Genomic DNA, 19,627 nt, shown 5'->3' with positions numbered 1-19,627 from the left:
ATGCTGGAATTCCTCACTCACAAAATATAAGTTGTCTTTGGAGAACAAGTCTTCTAAACGTAATTCCTTCCAACGCACATAGCTTTCCTATATAATGTCTACCAATTCTTTTGTTGGCTTCTTGTTCTTAAATTCAAATGAAGCAAAATTCATTTTAAAACTTCTAACTGAAAAGAAAACACTGTATCTATCAACTCGATACAAAAAATAACTGAAGACGTGTTACCAGTTATACAGTACAGTAACGTCTCTGATTTGTCGACGACTCCATGTATCCCAATTAACTTAAAATTAACTCACCCAAAGTACACTACAGCTCTTTCATCTTTGGACATTTTGCTGACCACCTATGAGATGTAATGTCTCCGGTTCAAATAAAATACAAAGACCACAGATGATTAGGACCAACTTCCAACTAAAATGTATGACAAGCGAAATTATTCTAGCTTTTTTATGTTTATCCATCCTGGGTTTATGTTTTCCAACATATTCAACACTCTGAGTACGATCAATTTTAAAACCGAATTGAAGTAGTCTATTCGTACGCAATTTTATATCACAGCGATCTCTGCAACTTATATCGATTATAGTCAGTATTTTTTCAATTCGATGTTCGTTATGATGCACTTATTAACAAATGTAACATATTATCGGGTCGTATTTTGGCTGGCGTTTTGCATACCATTTTTAGACCTTCGTTTTATGCACAGTAGTTTGAATACGGGATATTCCGTTTACCTAAGTCTGTGTATAATATACCCTGTTCACATTTGTGATATTGTTTTTGATGTGGTTCTTTAACAAATGTGATAATTTAGACTTTTTCCATTTTTGTAACATACCATAATTTATATAAAACATCACAATAGAAACACAAATAATGTAATGATGCAATAATTATAGCTTTGATCAATTGTAGATTACTCATTGAAACTAACATGAGAAATCATAACTTTTTAGGAGGGTCTGTTAGTCAGTGGGTGTTATTACAAAAGTATTTTAGATAAAACGGAATCAAGAAATAAGACCGCTTTAGAGAATTTACAAAGATAGTTTCCAAGAACATTGGTAGGTTCTGACTTTTCATTGGTAAGAAAGTCTAGCTACATGTGAGATGATTTGTTGAACCCAAAGAGATCGTAAAATAATCAATGTTTGTTAGCTCTGTGTGTTTATACTGCCAATAGCCGTGCAATAACTTGTATTGTACAAAGCTGATGGCATTTAATCAAACTGCTTTCGTTTGATATCCATAACTAAACAGCTGCTTTGTAAATAAGTCAAGTTAACGAAGGAAAAGCTAAAGTCAGCTCGCTTGTCATACAATTCAGTTGTTCCTTGGTATTTATCGTCTATAGGCAGTAAAAGATCTAAATGCTAGTGTTTCCCCCAAAGAGTTTTTGAATAAATTCTGCTTAATAGTAATATAAAAACATGTCAGCTAATAAACGAGCAAAATTAGTGCCGATAAGAATTCCAAGAGTCTGGGCAGCATCATTTTAATGTCAAATTCAGAGTACTCGTGTGTATATCCAAATGGTTTTAATGGAGTAATTTTGCTGTTAAACAATCTAACGATGTAAAAATGATGCACAATTTAAAGAATTGCCAATTATTAAAAACAAATGTAAACTTTGTTATTTAAAATTCGACTTCCTGCAACCATCTGTATTAATCTAAACATGCTAAATGTAATCTTAATTTTACTTACATAAACATTTTGGATAGAATTTATCATCGATCTCATTTTTAGCTCTACTGGTCAGAGACCAGAAGAGCTTATGCGATGGTTATGCGTCCGGCGTCCGTCCGTCTGTCTGTAAACAATTTTTCAAAATGCTACTCCTCCTACAGTTTTGTATTTCAATATATCTTGGCACACAAGAAGACTTTTACATAATTCTACAATTTGGAAACATTTGCCATGGTTACTAAAAATAGAAATTTCTATGAAATTCTTTCAAAATGCTACTCCTCCTACAGTTTTGGTCTAATTTCAGTATAACTTGGCACACAAGTAGATTACACTAAGATACATAATTCTGTTTATCGGTTTTTGATTTTGATGAACGGTGTTGCCGTTGTTACCAAAAATAGAAATTTCTGTGAAATTCTTTTAACATGCTACTCCTCCTACAGTTTTGGTCTGATTTCAGTATAACTTGTCACACAAGTAGACTACACTAAGATACATAATTCTGTTTATCGGTTTTCAATTTTGATGAAAGGTGTTGCCGTTGATACTAAAAATAGAAATTTCTGTGAAATTCTTTCAAAATGCTACTCCTCCTACAGTTTTGGTCTGATTTCAATATAACTTGTCACATAAGTAGACTACACTAAGATACATAATTCTGTGTATCGGTTTTCAATTTTGATGATAGGTGTTGCCGTTGATACTAAAAAATAGAAATTTCTGTGAAATTCTTTCAAAATGCTACGTCCTCTACAGTTTTGGTCTGACTTCAGTATAACTTGGCACACAAGTAGACTATACTAAGGTACATAATTCTGTGTATCGGTTTTTGATTTTAATAGATGGTGTTGCCGTGGTCACTAAAAATAGAAAAAAAGACTTCGATGAACACTATTGCCTTGGTTACTAAAAATAGAAATTTCTGTTAAATACTCTCAAAATGCTACTCCAAATACAGTTTTAGTCTGATTATAATATAATGTGGCATGCAAGTAGACTACACTAAGAACATATTAAAGAGACTTAATCAAGGATCATTATTCTACTAGTATTTATTGCTGTTGTAAAGTTTCAATTCCCAACTGCTTAAGTACTTTTCTCTTCCTTTGCTACATATCTAAGTACAAACCAGTAGAGCTTCAGTCTCGACGGAAACTTCTGGTCCTAGTTTGGAATTTCTTTAATTAGTTGGAATGACACCCTACAGGTTTTTTTCTTTCATAAAATAATTACAATAAAAAAACATTTAGACAACTTGATCATGTTTATTCATACACTCAGTATTTCACTTTCTTTCAGACAGTTGATGGTGACATGTAAATGCTTCGAGCAAAATATGTTAGTAATTTTGACTTATGATGTAAAAAGAGAGAATATTTAAAGACGTAGCCCATGAATAATGAAATCTATGTAAAGTTCTGCAGAATCACAACACACAATGTACAGCTTATACGTATAGAACAGTCACAACATGCGCCAAATTCAGCATCTTACAGTAGCACAGAGAAGTAATGCCATTTTGTTGTATTTATGATGGATCAGATCTTGTAGTCTTCACCGATGATTAGTTTCGTTATCCAGCTTCAGATCATTGGATTATATATCAAAATAACGTCCCCGTTTCTGTGCCTTTAACTTTGCTTTCATTTTTTATATACCCACATTTCTCTAATTCAAACTCAAGAATATCGTATTCCTGTATTAAAAACGAACTAGTCATGAAATAGAATATCCTACATTAATTCCTTTTTCCATTATTATTGTAACTTTTCTCAGCAAGAAATTTAATGCGATTTCCATACATATCGCCAAAACACCGAGTATATAAGTGCAGAGATGATTATAAATGCCGTAACTCCAACAATAAGTGACAAAGTTACTGGATTTATATCGCCTGTTATCGTGTGGAATCGTCTGTCTTTGTCCGGGACGTTTTTACTCTGTGACGTATACTTATTGGCAAAAGTACCCACCGGAAGTGACGTTTTCCTTATGTATTGACTGTCTGTGAGAGAATTACGTCTTTGATCTTCGGAAGTTTTTAGACTATGTCGCTGGCTCCTATCGTGACTTCTGATAAAATGTCGCATGACTTCAAAGTAACAGCATATCGATTGTCTGACTACCTTTGATTTACATGTTCTCATATAAACATCCAAAGAAAAGGAGACTTAATAGTTTATATCACGCGTCAAGACTCACGCCAGGAACACTACTATTGAAAGTATGCACGCATTGCATACTAAATCTGGTACATTGTCATTTTTCACGTTAAATCAATACATTGGTATCGATTTCTCACGATCCTGGGACAGACGTATTGTTTTTCAGAATAACCGCTGTTTCCTCTGCTGTATCAATGACTTTCTGGGCTAGTTGTCATCCGACATGTTTGTCCCATCTGTGCATTTGCTTGTTGAAATCAGATTGTAAACTGGTCTTCCTGATAATGTTTTCAAGTATGATTGACGAAGACAATTATCACCAAATCAAGTCACGAGAGTTGATGGAGATAATCTTAATACTTATTATATTATAAGAAAATTTTCAGTAAAGGCAATCCCTTTCTGTCTGTGAATTCTCGGATCTATTGATTCAGACATCACCTTAAATAATAGAGTGCTACAAGAACACACAATTTCATATAGGTAAACCTGAGATAGAAAAAGAAACAGATTATACGAGTCATATAGGAAATTCACTTCGCAGAGTCCTATGTTAGATCTGTTTTGTCGCATCCATTGATTCACGGATTGATGACTTATTTTTGCATGTACATCGGGGACATTTGATCCATATCAACTATCTGTTTAGTTGATAAATTATTAAAGCCAAAAGAAGAGTGATCCAACTGTTACGTAATTTTTCACTTCATCATAAACATATAAAAGTTTGTGTTTTTTAAATGCTCCAACAGACGTCGCAATTACTTCAAAAGATCAAAATGAAACTTGAACAGTAAGGGTTTCAGCGCCCACTTTATTCGCTGGTTACGTCCACAGATCCGTGTTTCACTCTAGGCTAATCGTAGCTGCTACGTAGGAGTAACTTTTTGTTGAAATATCTGTCACCTGTGCAAGGACACGAAAATATAAACGCTATAAATGATCAATTTAAATGATTTAGTATTCGACAGAGACAGTAAAAAACATAAATACCACCCCCCTAAAAAAAAGAGGGGAAAAAAGTATCAAGTAGTAGGCTAGCTGGGTGCACACTTCATGAAATTCTCCATCCCAGCTTGCGTCAAACTTTAGACATAGTGACTGTTCCGTTGCCATGCTGTCCAAACTCACGGTAGACGTTGACAAGATAAAGATCCTGCACTGCTTCGGACATAACTCAAATTTTTACTGAATAAATGAGCTCTATTTTCATAACTGAGAAACGGTTTAGAGAAGATATAACGTACAAAGTTTACAAACAGCAGTAAATATATTTGAGAGGAGGAAGGATAAGGGCAAAGTAGAGCATCTGGGAATCACTATACTGAACATGCTCCAGATACTGAATACGAGGGCTATATTCAATAAATAATGTCCTCGGTGCTCAGAAAGAAGCAAAAGACGCTTATCAATGATTTAGTCTTAATGATTTAACTTAAATATTCTCTTTTAATTAAAACGCATGTCCGTAACATTTTTATCCAATTTCTGATTGATTTTAGAACTCATTTTGAGCATGGTCTTTCGTATACTGGAATATGGCAGATCCTATGATTTCTTGGAATTGTTTCTTCTTTCTGAAAGGTTTTTTTTCTTCAAGTTTAGAAAATGGTCTAAGTCAAAGGGTGAGAGATCTGGCGAATATTCATGGCGTGTGGTTTGTACACTTTCATGAGGAAATTTAATGTAGTGCATTCCTGATTCTGTTTCCTTCCTCTCATAAACCTTTTGATTTTGTGCAAACATTTTGCTTTCTAGACTCATTCAGAAAACAAACTCTTCTCAAATAAGAATTTGAACAACAAGACCACTAATATTTAAGAAAATGACATATAAAACTTCTTTGTCTTCTTGCAATTCTTTGCTCTTTTCAGACCTTTGCTGTTTTTGTCAAGTGCATCTTATTGTTTTGAGGGTTTCAAGCAATGGATTCAAGTTTCATTATCTGTTTGAATTTCAGACAAACGTAGATAACTACAATTTTTGATTTTTTTGAAATAATTGTTTAGATATTCTTACACGCTGTCGTTTTCATTCATTTTTCACAACATAGGGTGACCATTGAGAACTAAATTTTTTTACTGTCAAATGTTTCTTTAAAATAGTGTAAACTTCCCCCAAAATGATGCCTATCAATTTTGCTATGTATCTTAGTGTCAATTTAACATCATAAGTGATATTTTGTTAAATTTTGGCAAACAGAACATTGGTTGTTGTAAGTCCTTGTCGCCAAGGACGGTACCCATTTTTGATGCCCATTATATCATTATTGTACATTGAAATCCACTTGCTCAAGTGTTTATAAAACAGACATTGGTTGTTGTAAATTTCACAAATTTCAGTGAATATTTCTTTCGGATTCTTAACTAGTTTTAGAGCAGTTTTAATGAAGCGTTTATTTTCACTCTAGTTTACTGATTCTTTACCATTCATTTTTAATACAGTGTCTCGTATAGCCCTTGTTTTCCAGCGTCTCACAATGAAAATATAAGATGAAAAATTGTCAAATGAACTGATATCAATTAACTAAAGATTCAATTATGAGAGAAAGTCAAGCTTTATGCCATATGATATCTGTGTTGTATGTCACAGAGTTCAGGACATTATTTATTGAACAGCCCTCGTATGTATTGAAAACTATCAAGGGAAAGAGGAAAATATGTCGCTGCCTTTATATCTCAATACACTGTTTGTGGGAACTTAGCATTTGATTATTAAGAAAAAAACAGCTGATTCAAATTTCAGTCTGCGGACACTGGAGACTCCTGTATTGACTTAGGCTTCTTGATTATCTGAAACAATGGAGAGTTGCTGTCATCACTAATTATAGAGGATTCCATTTACAGCCAACAGCATTACTCTCGATCTTATACTTATCTGAAGCACAGTAAGATCCAAACGAAATACGTCTATTCAATACCAATTTGACAAATATTAAAAAGGCTGTAGCAAAATAAATACAATGAAAGTGTGCACAGCCTGAAGGGGATTTGAAATGTAAAACATTTTCTGCCATAATTTATGTGTAGATTATGTGTAGATTGAGGCATATATGTTGGACTTTTCAAAAAGGGGGAAAATAACGAAACCAGAAATCCAGAGAGGAATACGAATCATGAACAGGTCAAAAGACGGCCCCCTTTGAAACACAAACGATGGATCCGGTGCCTAGAAGGAGTAAGCATCCTTTGCCGACTGCTCCTGTCCTGAACCCTATGTCGTGACGAGGTAAACAGGATAAACCGTATTGATAATGCTATCAAAATAATGGATTAACAATTAGTGGGAAACTTAACAATCAAATTACAGTGCATTGCAAACAATGTCATTATTTGCAAAATCATGACTTTAAACTAAATAATTAAAAGCCCTATAATAACAAAATAGTCTCTGCTTAATTAAAAGTTAATTTGAATATATCTATTTGACATATAGGATAATAAGTGAATCAGTTATTGGTACAACAACGTCGTCAATATTTAGAATATTGAAAGTCATTGCAGATGCATATCTGAAAAAAATCAGATCATTATTGATTGATGAGGTTTATATCCTGAATCTAATTATTCATGCAACTGCTTTCACACACTAAAAACTTAACAAGATGATTAATTATACGGAATTAAAGGGAAGTTTAAATTAAAATCTGATGTGTACATGTAGATTCTTCTCACGGTAAACTTTATATCTATGCTCACATTTACATATATATTTTTTGAACATCTAAATGCAGTTTCGACATTGTAACGATACCAAAATGTCTCCACAACATCCTAACTAGTTGTACAAAAAATTGGGAGATATCTATAAAAGTTACCATGAAAAAAAAACATGTGAGTGAGTAGAAGGTTTATGAAAATGAAGAGCTTTCTTTACTACTATTAATAGTAAGATTCTTGGGTCAAAATCCATCAGAAGGAGTTCAGGCAGAGAAAAGACTAATGGCAGATCTACTGAGTAGAGAGGAAAGGAGAGATTATAATCTCTGTGCTATTTTATTTTAAAAACAGAACTACTGAAGGGAAAATTACATTGGATCAATGAGAAAAGTCTTACACAGGTTTCAGTCTTTCTGTGCCGGTCATTTTTTCGCTGAAGTATTGACTTAGGCTTCTTACTTACTAGAAAGAGTAGAGATTTTTTAATACTTCTGTCACCATTAATCAAGGGGAATTCCATTTACAGTCATCCGTATTTTTCATTATATGTGACATATATCTGGAACACACTTCAATTATATGTACCAGTAATTTATATCAAGCCTCGTCGCTTATTCTACATTATTAGAATTCAGCACCTAAAAATTTATAGATTGAGACTATACTGAAAAAAACATCCTCACGTTAAAAAAATATTTTTAATTTCAACATGGAAGCTAGTAAGTGATATTATTTATGTCTAAAGGATTTTTTCAACATATACATACGCAAATGGAAAATTAAGGTATTTTTATGTTTGTGCATTTAAAGATCATTGAGTTTCTGCAATTAAAATATACATGAGTGTTTTCTTTAAGTCAAAGTCATGCATTAAACAAATTTTCTGGTAGTGTACATTCCCATGTGCAGAATCTGTGCAGGTTGTTCCGGGTAGGATTTATATTCACTTACGAATAGACCTCTAAAAAAAATGTATGCTTGAACCATTCAAAATTTGTCACAATTGAACTTGAAGTTATGTCTAATCATTAATCCGAAAAATTTAAGTAAAATCAAGCATCTATTAAATATGGCTCTCTGGACGTTAAAACACAAAAGGACTTTTAGTGATTCTTTAACTTTCAATCGTCAACATCCCTTACTTTATGTACTTCCATATGGGTTTTTTATACCTCTGTTGATTAAACAATTTCCGAAACGAGGTAAGTTATTGTCAAACAATTTGATGAAAAAAGAATATCAAAAGTCTCGTTTACGGTCATCATTTCGTGAGTGATATGGTCGAGTCAAATGCTGTCTGACGTTTTTCATACGAATTGTTTTGCCATATTTACACGCTGATTTTCGTCATTTCCACATTATGTGAAAGCGTATCGGCTCGTGTGACCGGTCGGCAGGGATGCTCACTCCTCCGAAGGCACATGATCCAATCTCAAATGTGTTAGAGGTCCGTGTTTGCTCTGCTCTTAATTTGATTTGTTTAATGGACTTTTGAGTGAACACTGGAACGCTGGCCTAGGAGATAGTATGAAGTCATCATGATTTCGTTTATATTACAATCAAATTTTTTTAGGGAAGTCGATATTCTTATTACAAGATGTGTTTGTGAAACACTGATGCCCCCGTATGGCAACATAACGAAGAAGCAAACTCACTGGAAATACAATTTTGAAATATGAAAGTAGGTCAGGGTTATAGTTTTTTCATAAGTTTGGAAATCTCCAAGGTCAAGGTCCAAAGATTAAGTTAACTGGTATCCAATGAAAGGTCTTTCCACAAAAATATATGTGAAGTATGGAAGCCCTAGCCCTAACCCTTCAAAAGTTATGGGCCAAGGTTAAAATTTTTTTAAAAAAGTAGGTCAAACTCCAAGGTCAAGGTCAAAGGGTCAAAGGTCTTGTCACAAAGATTAAATTTGTAAAGTATGAGTGCACTAGCCCTAACCCTTAAAAAGTTATGGTCAAGGTTTGCTTTTTAAAAGTAGGTCAAACTTCAAGGTCAAAAGGTCAAAGTTCTTGGAATCCAATGAAGGGTCTTTTCACAAGGATTACATAAGTGATATATGAGATCACTAGCCCTTAGCGTTCAAAAGTTATGGCCAAGGTTAAAGTGTTTTCCTAAGTATAGAAATATCCAAGGTCAAGGTCAAAAGATCAAGGTAATTGGTATCCAATGAAAGGTCTTGCCACAAAGAATATGTATGTAAAGTATGGAAGCCTAACCCTTCAAAATTTATGGCCAAGGTTAAAAATTTTAAAAAGTAGGTCAAACCCCAAAGTCAAGGTCAGAGGGTCAAAGATCTTGCTATCAAATGAAAGGTCTTATCACAAGGATTAAATATGTAAAGTTTGAAAGCACTAGCCCTAACCGTTTAAAAGTCATGGTCAAGGTTTGTAGGTATCTCCAATGTCAAAAGGTCAAGGTAGTTGGTATCCAATGAATGGTCTTGCCACAAAAATTACATATGTAAAGTATAAATGTCCTGGTATCTACTGTTCAAAAGTATGGGATTTTTGTGTAAAAGTGGGTCGAACTCCAAGGTCAAGGTCAAAAGGTCAAATTTGGTGGTACCCAAAGAAAGGTCTTGTCACAAGGAATACACTTGTGAAATATGAAAGTCATAGCTCCACTAAATCAAAAGTTATGGGCAAGGTTAAAGTTTTTGCGAACAAACAGACAAACAGAGAGACAGACAGACAGCTAGACAAACAGACGGACGGACACGACAAAAACTATATACCCCCGAAACTTCGTTTACGGGGGCATAATAACCTTCAAAATACCTATATTTATATTCTGGTCTTGTGTTGGCATTCTTGTTACACAATGTTTTATTATGAGGCTTCACAATAACTTTTTCGAGTTATCATTCTTATGGCATATCCCTCAGCCATAGCGTCCGAGATGTATCGTTGCGTAATTTAATTTCAAAATAATAACATAATTAAGAAATTTGGTGAAAATATGACGAAATCATATTATGTTCATGTGTGGCAACAAAAAAAATAAAGCAGCAATACGTCATGAAATTCATTGATGTAATGAATTGAGTTCCATACTTTACTTTTGAATTTTCTGTTAATCAGAGCAAAAATCGGCGAGTTTCGACAAAAACTTTTAAGGGAAAAAATTCTTCAAAATTAGTTAACCAGCTCAACTTTTCATTATTCCAAACAACTTGAATTTTGACATAAAAAATATTTAATCATTTAATATACGTGTATATCCCTTCCCTACGATTTCTTTTAATATGATAGACCACTTCTTCTTCGATTTTTGGCATACACGTACTTCTATCCACCAATCTGACATCAAGAAGAGACGTATTGTCAGTAAACAATATCAATTTTCCTTCATACGTTGATTCGAAGTGTAATAAACTGGAAACAAGAGGCCCAGGGGCCACAGCGCTCACCTGAGCATATCGGCTAGGAAAAAGCATATATCAGATCAGAATTAAAAGTTTACTGAGGTGGGGGGGAGGCTTGAATTTTAACCCCCCAGGGGTTCATGACTTCAACAAACTTGAATCTACACTACCTGAGGATGATATAAACATCACTAATCATGGCTTTGAAGTACTTGAAAAGAAGATTTTAAACGGTTTCTTTATATATACCTATGTAAAACTTGGGTCGGCCATTTTGGCCCCACCCTAGCCCCAGGGGTCATGATTTGAACAAACTTGAATCTACACTACCTGAGGATGATTCCACATGAGTTTCATCTTTCCTGGCCCAGTGGTTCTTGAGAAGAAGATTTTTAAAGATTTTTCCTATATCTTCCTATGTAAAACTTAGGTCGGCCATTTTGGCCCCACCCTAGCCCCGGGGGTCATGATTTGAACAAACTTGAATCTACACTACCTGAGAATGATCCCACATGAGTTTAATCTTTCCTGACCCAAAGGTTCTTGAGAAGAAAATTTTTAAAACATGCCATCAAATTTTCATTAATTCCCAATTATCTCCCCTTGAATGAGGACATGGCCCTTCATTTGAACAAACTTGAATCCCCTTCACCCAAGGATGCTTTGTGGCAAGTTTGGTTGAAATTCGCCCAGCGGTTCTTGAGAAGAAGTCGAAAATGTGAAAAGTTTACAGACAGACAGACAGACGGACGCCGGACAAAATGTGATCAGAAAAGCTCACTTGAGCCTTCGGCTCAGGTGAGCTAAAAAGACACCACAGTCTGACATATGAGTTTCATATTTGGATGTTTTATAAGAGAGAGACATTGATGGCAATCCACGACTAAACTTTAGAACCATTTCCAGGTTAGTTTGGATATTCAGTAAGGCGTGTCATTTTCGACGTTACATAATTAGCTTCTGAAATTTACACAGCTTTCCTTCACTGTTGAAATATACATGGAATAGAAATTCGGGCAAATGTCAATTAGTCGAATAACCAATAACATTGTCTCGTCCGGCAAAGAGGTGGAGCTTAAGTCAAATCATCGTTGTCAACAATAATTTAAAGTTCCTGATGTTATCAATTTCTTAACCAATGAGAATCTATTCGCCATTTGAAAGACGCTAATTACGTAGCGCCGAGAATGCCACGCCTTACTGAAAGTCCAAACTAACATGGGAATGGTTCTAAGATAAAATCAGATAACTTCATTTTTCCTACATTTTTCTCTTATTTGTAGAGTAATATACCATTATTCAACTGCATATATGGAGCATATATACATTTGTATATATCTTCTTTGATCGTATGTTCTACATACGAACAATTTCAACAACGAGGCGGGTTACTAGCAGAAGTTGATTATACAAGGTTATCAACAATTTTGTGCCTAGGAGGAGTAAGCATTCCCTGTGGACATGTCACATCCGTGAGCTCTATGATCAGGTAATTTTAATGGAATATATCGTATAAAAACGAAGGCTTACAATTGGTATAAAACAGTCAGCCAAATTACGATACAAAGAGTCGCAGTGGTTAGAGCGTCTGTTCTAGCTTCGCGAAGGAAGGAGTTGATCCTTACGTCGCAGGTTCGAATCTCACTGCGGGACGTGGAGACCGGTCCTTCGGATGAGACCATATAAACTGAGGTCCCGTGTTGCAGGAGGTGCTGGAACGAAAAAGTCCCCTCACTGCCCAATGGCACTTAGTGGCGAGCATAGGACAAAATTTGCAGCTCTCCACCGGCAAGTGGTGGAGTCTCCATAGACTACACCAATGAAGGGCTTCAAATTTTGACCTTTACTCGGCACTCAGTGCCATTGGGCAGTAAGTGATCTTTATTGTGCCAAGGCCTACCGTGACACGGGGTCTCGGTTTTTAAAGTGAAGGATATGGAGATAACGAATAGTATTCAATATCAAAGGCCATGAAACAATACAAAATAGGAGCAGAGCAAACACGGATCTCTAAAACATCAGAGATGGGATCAGTTGCCATGAAGGAGTGAGCATCACCTGCTGACCGGTCACACCCGCTGTGTGCTCATTGTCATGATCGGGAAAAATCCGTCGTCAATTCAGTGTATAAATAATGGACTAACAATTAGTTTGAAAAACGTCAGTCAGTATTTGACTCAATGATAAATTGTATTTGCTGACAAGGTCAGTGTATCGACCAAAGAACTTACGAAATGATGACTTTAAACGAGACTGCTAATATTCTTGTTTTATCAAATTGCTTGTCAGTAATATACCTCGATTTAGAAATTGTTCATAAGTAGAGCATGCTCTTGCGTATCGAATCAGCTGAGATATATAAACTCCGTATGCAGGTGATGAAGGTATATTGCTGCATTTATAAGTAAGGGAGGTCAATAGAAAAGTTAAAGTCATCACTTTTATCATATAGCTTGGTTGTTAGCTTACCATTAACATTTTTTTAAAGTAAAATATCCAAGTATGAAACAGATTTGTCAGACTCTGTGGTATCTTTTATCTCAATTCACCAGGATATATCGTATCGACATAGGTCTCATCCGAAGGACCCGCAACTTTCACGTCAAAGTGCCGAGCGCATGACGAAGGTACAGTTGCTACCCACTTTTATCGACTTAGGTCAGTCATGGCCGAGATTCGAATTCACGACTTCCCAATCACTGAGCGAGCGCTTTAGCGACCGAGATAAGTGAACGGACAATTTAATATGAAGCGATGTGACAGACTCTGTTTCTTTTTTTCTGCTTCAAACATTTTAAGTTATGAAGAAAGCAAGAGATATACCATACAGAGCTGAACTCAGCTGACTGAACGTATAGGACATATCTCAGCTGATAGAACATAGAAAGCCAACTATAGCTGATTGAATACACAGAGCCAGTTTCAGCTGATTGAACATACAGAACTGATCTAAAATGATAACGTACACAGAACATAACCCTGGTGTTTGAACGTAGAGCCAATCTCAGGTGACTCAACATACAGAGCCAATTCCTTGTGAATGAACATACAAAATCAATCCCTAGTGACTGAACATACAGAACCAATCCCTAGTGACTGAACATACAGAAACAACTCCTGGTGACTGAACATACAGAGACTATCTCTGGTGACTGGCTCTTTATATTCAGTCACCAGGGATTGGTTCTGTATGTTCAGTCACCAGGGATTGGTTCTGTATGTTCAGTCACCAGGGATTGGTTCTGCATGTTCAGTCACTAGGGATTGGTTCTGTATGTTCAGTCACCAGGGATTGGTTCTGTATGTTCAGTCACCAGGGATTGGTTCTGTATGTTCAGTCAACAGGGGTTGACTCTGCATGTTCAGTCACCAGGGGGTTGTCTCTGCATGTTCAGTCACCAGGGGGTTGTCTCTGTATGTTCTCAGGTGACTGAACATACAGAGCCAATCCCTGGTGAGTGAACATACAAAGCCAATCTCAGGGGACTAAACATACACAACCAATCTCATCTAATGGAACATACAGAACCAACTACTAAAAATCATATTAAATATGCCCGCTGACAAAAAGTTTAATGCAATCTGTTAAATCAGGTGATGTAAGCTCTGTACGTTCAATCATCTGAGATTGGCTTTGTATGTTCCGTAAGATGAGATCGGGTCTGTATTTTCACACAGCTGAGATAATTCACATTTGATTTAAGACACAAGCGTCTTTGTTCTTGTACCTCTATTAATAAAGTGCAGGCGTTTCTTGTTTATATTTATCAAAAAGAAATAATGTCTTTGAAGAACCAGTCCAATTAGTAAAAATGCCCATTTTTGGCGTATCAGAGATAATGAATAAGCAAAAAATAAGACGTTATTGTGTATTTCTCGATAACGCTATATCTTCTGACAAATCTAGATTATTAGTCAAGCTACGAAGCACAAGCAAATGGCAAAGTTCTTCTGTAGAATCAACGAATTCCGTGCAAAGGAAAATTCTTATTTTCTCCCGCTTTATAGATAGTACTTTTCATAATCTAGGCTTCACTTTAAAGTTTTTGATGAGGAGACACAAACTTTAACCTGGTAAATTATTAAAGTGTTTTTTTGTCTGAGAAGACTTTGGAGACGGTACTTTTAAATATGCTATCCTAGGAAAACGCTCGTGCTGGTATTATTGACTCACGAGAAGACGAGTGAGTAAGTTGACATCAAGAAGAACGTCAGGCAGCGCTTCCTGTACAAATTAACTCCAAGGTTCTCACATTGACATCTATAAACACGTGCTGTTTGGCATCCTTTATAGTATTGATTTTTCTCGATTAAGTCAGATGGAAAAATTCTGACATAAACCATATGGGTACTAACTCGTCCTGTTTTATTTTCATCGAAAATATTAAAGTAGCCTTGACAGATTTCAGTCTTGTACTAAGAAGAAATACAACATGTAGTTTTAAAACATGAGTATTTTCTACTAACATGAGGACTCTTGTCTTCTTGCTTCAAATTTAAACACATAATTATATACATCTAAGCAACCTTGGCAGAACTCCGTCGATTGTCGTTACTTCTCCAGCGTTTTTCGTTATCCCCGCCTTCTTTACCGCCAAAATATTGCTGAAATATTGGCGTCTCGGCTTTAAACAATTACAATAAAACTCCATTCTCTTTCCGAAGAAGAATCAGACATAAACTTAGCCAGACGATAATTACTTTGAAAGTGGGTGCAATTTTTGTTCATTTTCTGAGAGATGAAATTGAATCTGGTTGTTGTGACAATAAACTCTTACTGTGTAATCATCACGTCAGCATTTGGTAATTCGGAACATGATTAATGATATTATCTCGGAGAATTATTCATCACACGGAAACCATACTCTATTATATGGAGAAACAGAATAACCCGTACCAACAATATATCAAACATTGCAACACTGTGCAGTGTCGCGTTTTGTCATTATTTATTAAACATATTAAACAATAGTTCCCATTTACCAAATATTATCACACAAGCAATACATAAAACTTGAAAGATGCAATATAGAATCAAAATATATTCTTCGAATAATTGATACAGTGTATTGGATATCCTCGTTCCATTGTCGTGCGAGGCCACATGGTAGGTAGATTGTCTTTGCGTTATGCTGTCGCCGACTGTTATGAAAAATTCTAAAGTTTTGAAGTTCCTGTCTCTACATTCGGCAAATAATCACCGGAACTGACGCATGATACATGACATAGGAACTAACTCCCCCTAATAAAGTCCGACGCACCGTCCCCAGACCACGTGACCCCATCACGATCATAGAGGCGCTCTCGTTCTTGCATACTTCCAGAATCCCTGGGCCTGGATCCCCGTTGATTCGGATAAACTTCCCATCGATCTACAAACATTTGTGTGAAAAAATCAAAGAACTGAATCACTACTGAAAGACAACATCAATTTATGAATCAAATTTAAATGAATGAAAAATAATTCTGAAGTTCTGATTTGTTCTACTATGAATAAAACTGGGGTATTGGGGGTATTGTGTGGTTTTGTGTGTGTGTGTGTCTGTCTGTCTGTCTTCCTTTAATATATATTAAAAATTATTCAAACTTCTGGTCCCAATATCCTGTCCTAACTTTATATAACATTTATTAATTAGAAACTGGTGTTTTCTCATATTAACAAAACCTGAAGGGAGAGCATTTACTAACATTTCTAACTCTCTGTGATTTCTACAATAAAAGTTCTACAATAACAGTTTAAGTGTACAAATTATAATTAAAATCTAAAACTGATTGATGATGCAGGAATCATTTTTTATAAATGTCTGTCTAAAGAACATCTGAACATGAACCCATGTGAATTATAAATATAAAGGTGATTTGTGAACGGTTACATGTACACTTGATGACGTAGAATAAGCATACGATATACTGAGTTAGCTGTATGAAAACAGTATTAAATCTCAAAAAGTCCATTCAAACACTAAAAAAATCAGGAGCAGAGATGACAGAGACCTCGAAAACATCAGAGGTGGGATCAGGTGCCATCTACGTCTAGGTTTTACTCAAGTGTGAATATCTTGTTGTTGAAGTAATATTGACTCATATTAACTATACATCTATAATATATAAAGGCACAGAGCTCAAATTTACCTTATTCTTTAAAACTTTGGAATCAAAACTTGCTGCGATTTTCTTGACGGAAGCTTCCTCAGTCTCAAGGAAATTGGTAATTAAGGATTTATCACTGGATAAAAGTGTCAAAGCTACAATAAATAAAACAATTATAATTAATATTCGCTTCAAACCAAACAATTTTGGAGTTATTGATCCACCAGAATACAGAATTCACAGAAATTACCTCATAGACTAGGGAGTATAATAGGCGAAAAGATTCTGGATTCTTGGGTGATGTAATAATTAAAAAAACATAGCTGTTTTGTTGTGGACATAGATGTACAGTAAAACTTGAACACCAGTATTATCGAAGTCATTAGGCAGTCCCAACCACTTATTCATCGATATCTCCACATTTAAGTCCCGTCGAGTACAATATAACAAATTTTTACTGTATTTCAATAAAATACTTGGTTGAATATGCTATCTTAGATTTTTTTTAGGAAAGCGAGGGCATTGTCTCAAGATGTTTAAACTATTTTCCAAAAGCTGCTAAGAGATCTGTAGAACCAAAACTTCTAGAGGAATCTATATATTTTTTTTTTTTGGTTGTTGAAATTTTCATTAGACGGCCTTTTTGTTGCAGCATGATTTAACTTTCATGCTCCAAAGATGCCATTGTACTTGTAATTGAAAGAACCCCCCCCCCCTTTCCGATTCCTAACTTCTTTTTTTCATATTACCACTCTCTTACTTTGAACAATGATGTTATCTTCATTGTTTTTTTTTTTGGGGGGGGGGGATCCTAAGACCATCGCGAATCTAATAATCGTGCTCAATGATATTTTGTTTTCAAAGTTACAGAATGTATGCTTGTGCTGAACAAGTTAAACACTTAAAAATTCATCTGAAGAAAAACAATGTGTATATTGACTAAACAATACCACACCGGGTACTGGATAGGGGGTGTGGTATTGTTTTCAATATACACATTTAGAGATTAATATACACAATTACTGTACTTAAAAAGTACATAATGAAACTGTTTTAACGTGTTTTTAAGTGTTAGCGTAATTCTATTCTTTTGGGTTACAAGTTCATTTACACAGGAACGAATTAACAGTTGCTTCCTCTTTACTGTACATGTAATATTCAGATTACTTCATGAGATGTATATTAATTATCCCTGGCAGGTATATCTTTTATTATCATCACTGTTCTTAAAAGTTTCTACTGGTCTGATTTTTCTGTTAATGGAGGATATTTCTTTTACGTTTCTTTTTAAAAAGCATTCACTCCCCACTGCAATGTACATGTATGTTAGGAGAGATGGTTATATTTACAAGGTAAACATTCTTGTGTAGCTACTATCAAAAGTGAAAAAAAAAGGATTTGTACACAAGGCCAGGGGTCAGACACGTATTCGTGTTATTTCTTATTTCACAAAAATATTCTCTCTCTTTAATTGTCCTAGCTGAAGGAAGAGCGACCTTCGTGAGAAAAATTTACTAATCACATCTACATAGAAAGTAAACAGAACATAACATATAAAGATCCAATGCTAATTTTTTTTACAAACTTAAGGGTGTATGCTACATCAAAAGTTCATGTAAAGCAAGGCATGACTTTGGCATCGATATACATTTTATTAAACATTAATACTTTTGCTTTTTGTGAGAAAATAAGGGGGGGGGGGGGGGGGTAGTAACAGATAAGGCATTTTGTAAAATTATTGAATAACTAACTATTAGATTTGTTTAAATTTATAAATGAAAGTAGAAAAAGTGAAGTAAACATACTTATTATTTGGATAAAAAAATATTGATAGAAAAATTAATGATACCAAAATAAATGTGTAAAAAAAAAAATAATAATAAAAACAAACATTATAGACAGTTTCCTAGATATAAAAGATATATAAGAAAACCAAACTCTAGAGAACTGGTATTTGTTCTTTACAAACTGACCTTCAGACGTGTGAAAGATAGAGTTATTCTGAATGTCTACTTCTTATACTTTGACATCTTTAAGCAAGTTTAAACACTTCATCGAGAACCTATAGAAGGATTTGTTTTGACTCAATTCACAGACTGAATTTTACAACCAGGGAAGCTCTTAATGGAAATTTATCCTTTACTTTGGGGCTTTAGAATCAATTTTTACATCATGGGATTTGACTAAACCAAAATCAATGAAGAAACAAGGAGAATGTATCATCATCAGATAGAACCAGGCAGCTTGGCAGAAAAAGGACTGCCTGAGGGAAATAAGCCAAAGCTGGTGAGAGAGAGACCAAAAGGATATAGTTAGTAGACCCATAGATCAACAAGATGATACTCAACAGGCATTGAACTTTCTTAACGTAACACAGTTATAAAAAACATGATTTTTTTTAATTAGTTACTTTAAAAAAATCCATTAATATTTTAAAGAATGATTCACAGTGAAAATAAAATATTGTTTTGAAGGAGAAAGTTCATTAGCATGGCATATAATGGTGTATTCTGTGGAACTTGTGTGTGAATACTTGTTGCATTGTGAACACGATCACAGCACATCTTGTTATGAAAATGACTTACGCTGACTTTGAAGCTTGCTGTAGTCTGCACAGTGAACGCCTATAACCATATCCCCGGCCTTG

At 34.9% G+C, this 19,627-nt stretch overlaps 1 protein-coding gene across 1 annotated transcript; it reads right to left on the bottom strand.

The window, feature by feature from the left end:
* Positions 1-15,788: 15,788 nt before the first annotated feature.
* On the bottom strand, positions 15,789-19,623 carry LOC134243046 (universal stress protein Sll1388-like; the record flags this gene model as incomplete). Its single annotated transcript, XM_062725267.1, has 3 exons — positions 15,789-16,262; positions 17,023-17,135; positions 19,566-19,623. Coding segments are annotated over 3 exons (363 nt in total), but the record flags the coding sequence as incomplete, so codon positions are not given.
* Between the last annotated feature and the right edge of the window lie 4 nt (positions 19,624-19,627).

This window comes from Saccostrea cucullata, unplaced genomic scaffold (assembly GCF_032062105.1).
Source record: "Saccostrea cucullata isolate Sc308-1 unplaced genomic scaffold, CSIRO_AGI_Scuc_v1 ctg501, whole genome shotgun sequence".
NCBI classification, from domain to species: domain Eukaryota; kingdom Metazoa; phylum Mollusca; class Bivalvia; order Ostreida; family Ostreidae; genus Saccostrea; species Saccostrea cuccullata.
The sequence above is the reverse complement of the archived record's forward strand: the minus strand, read 5'-3'. Positions and strand labels throughout refer to the sequence as shown.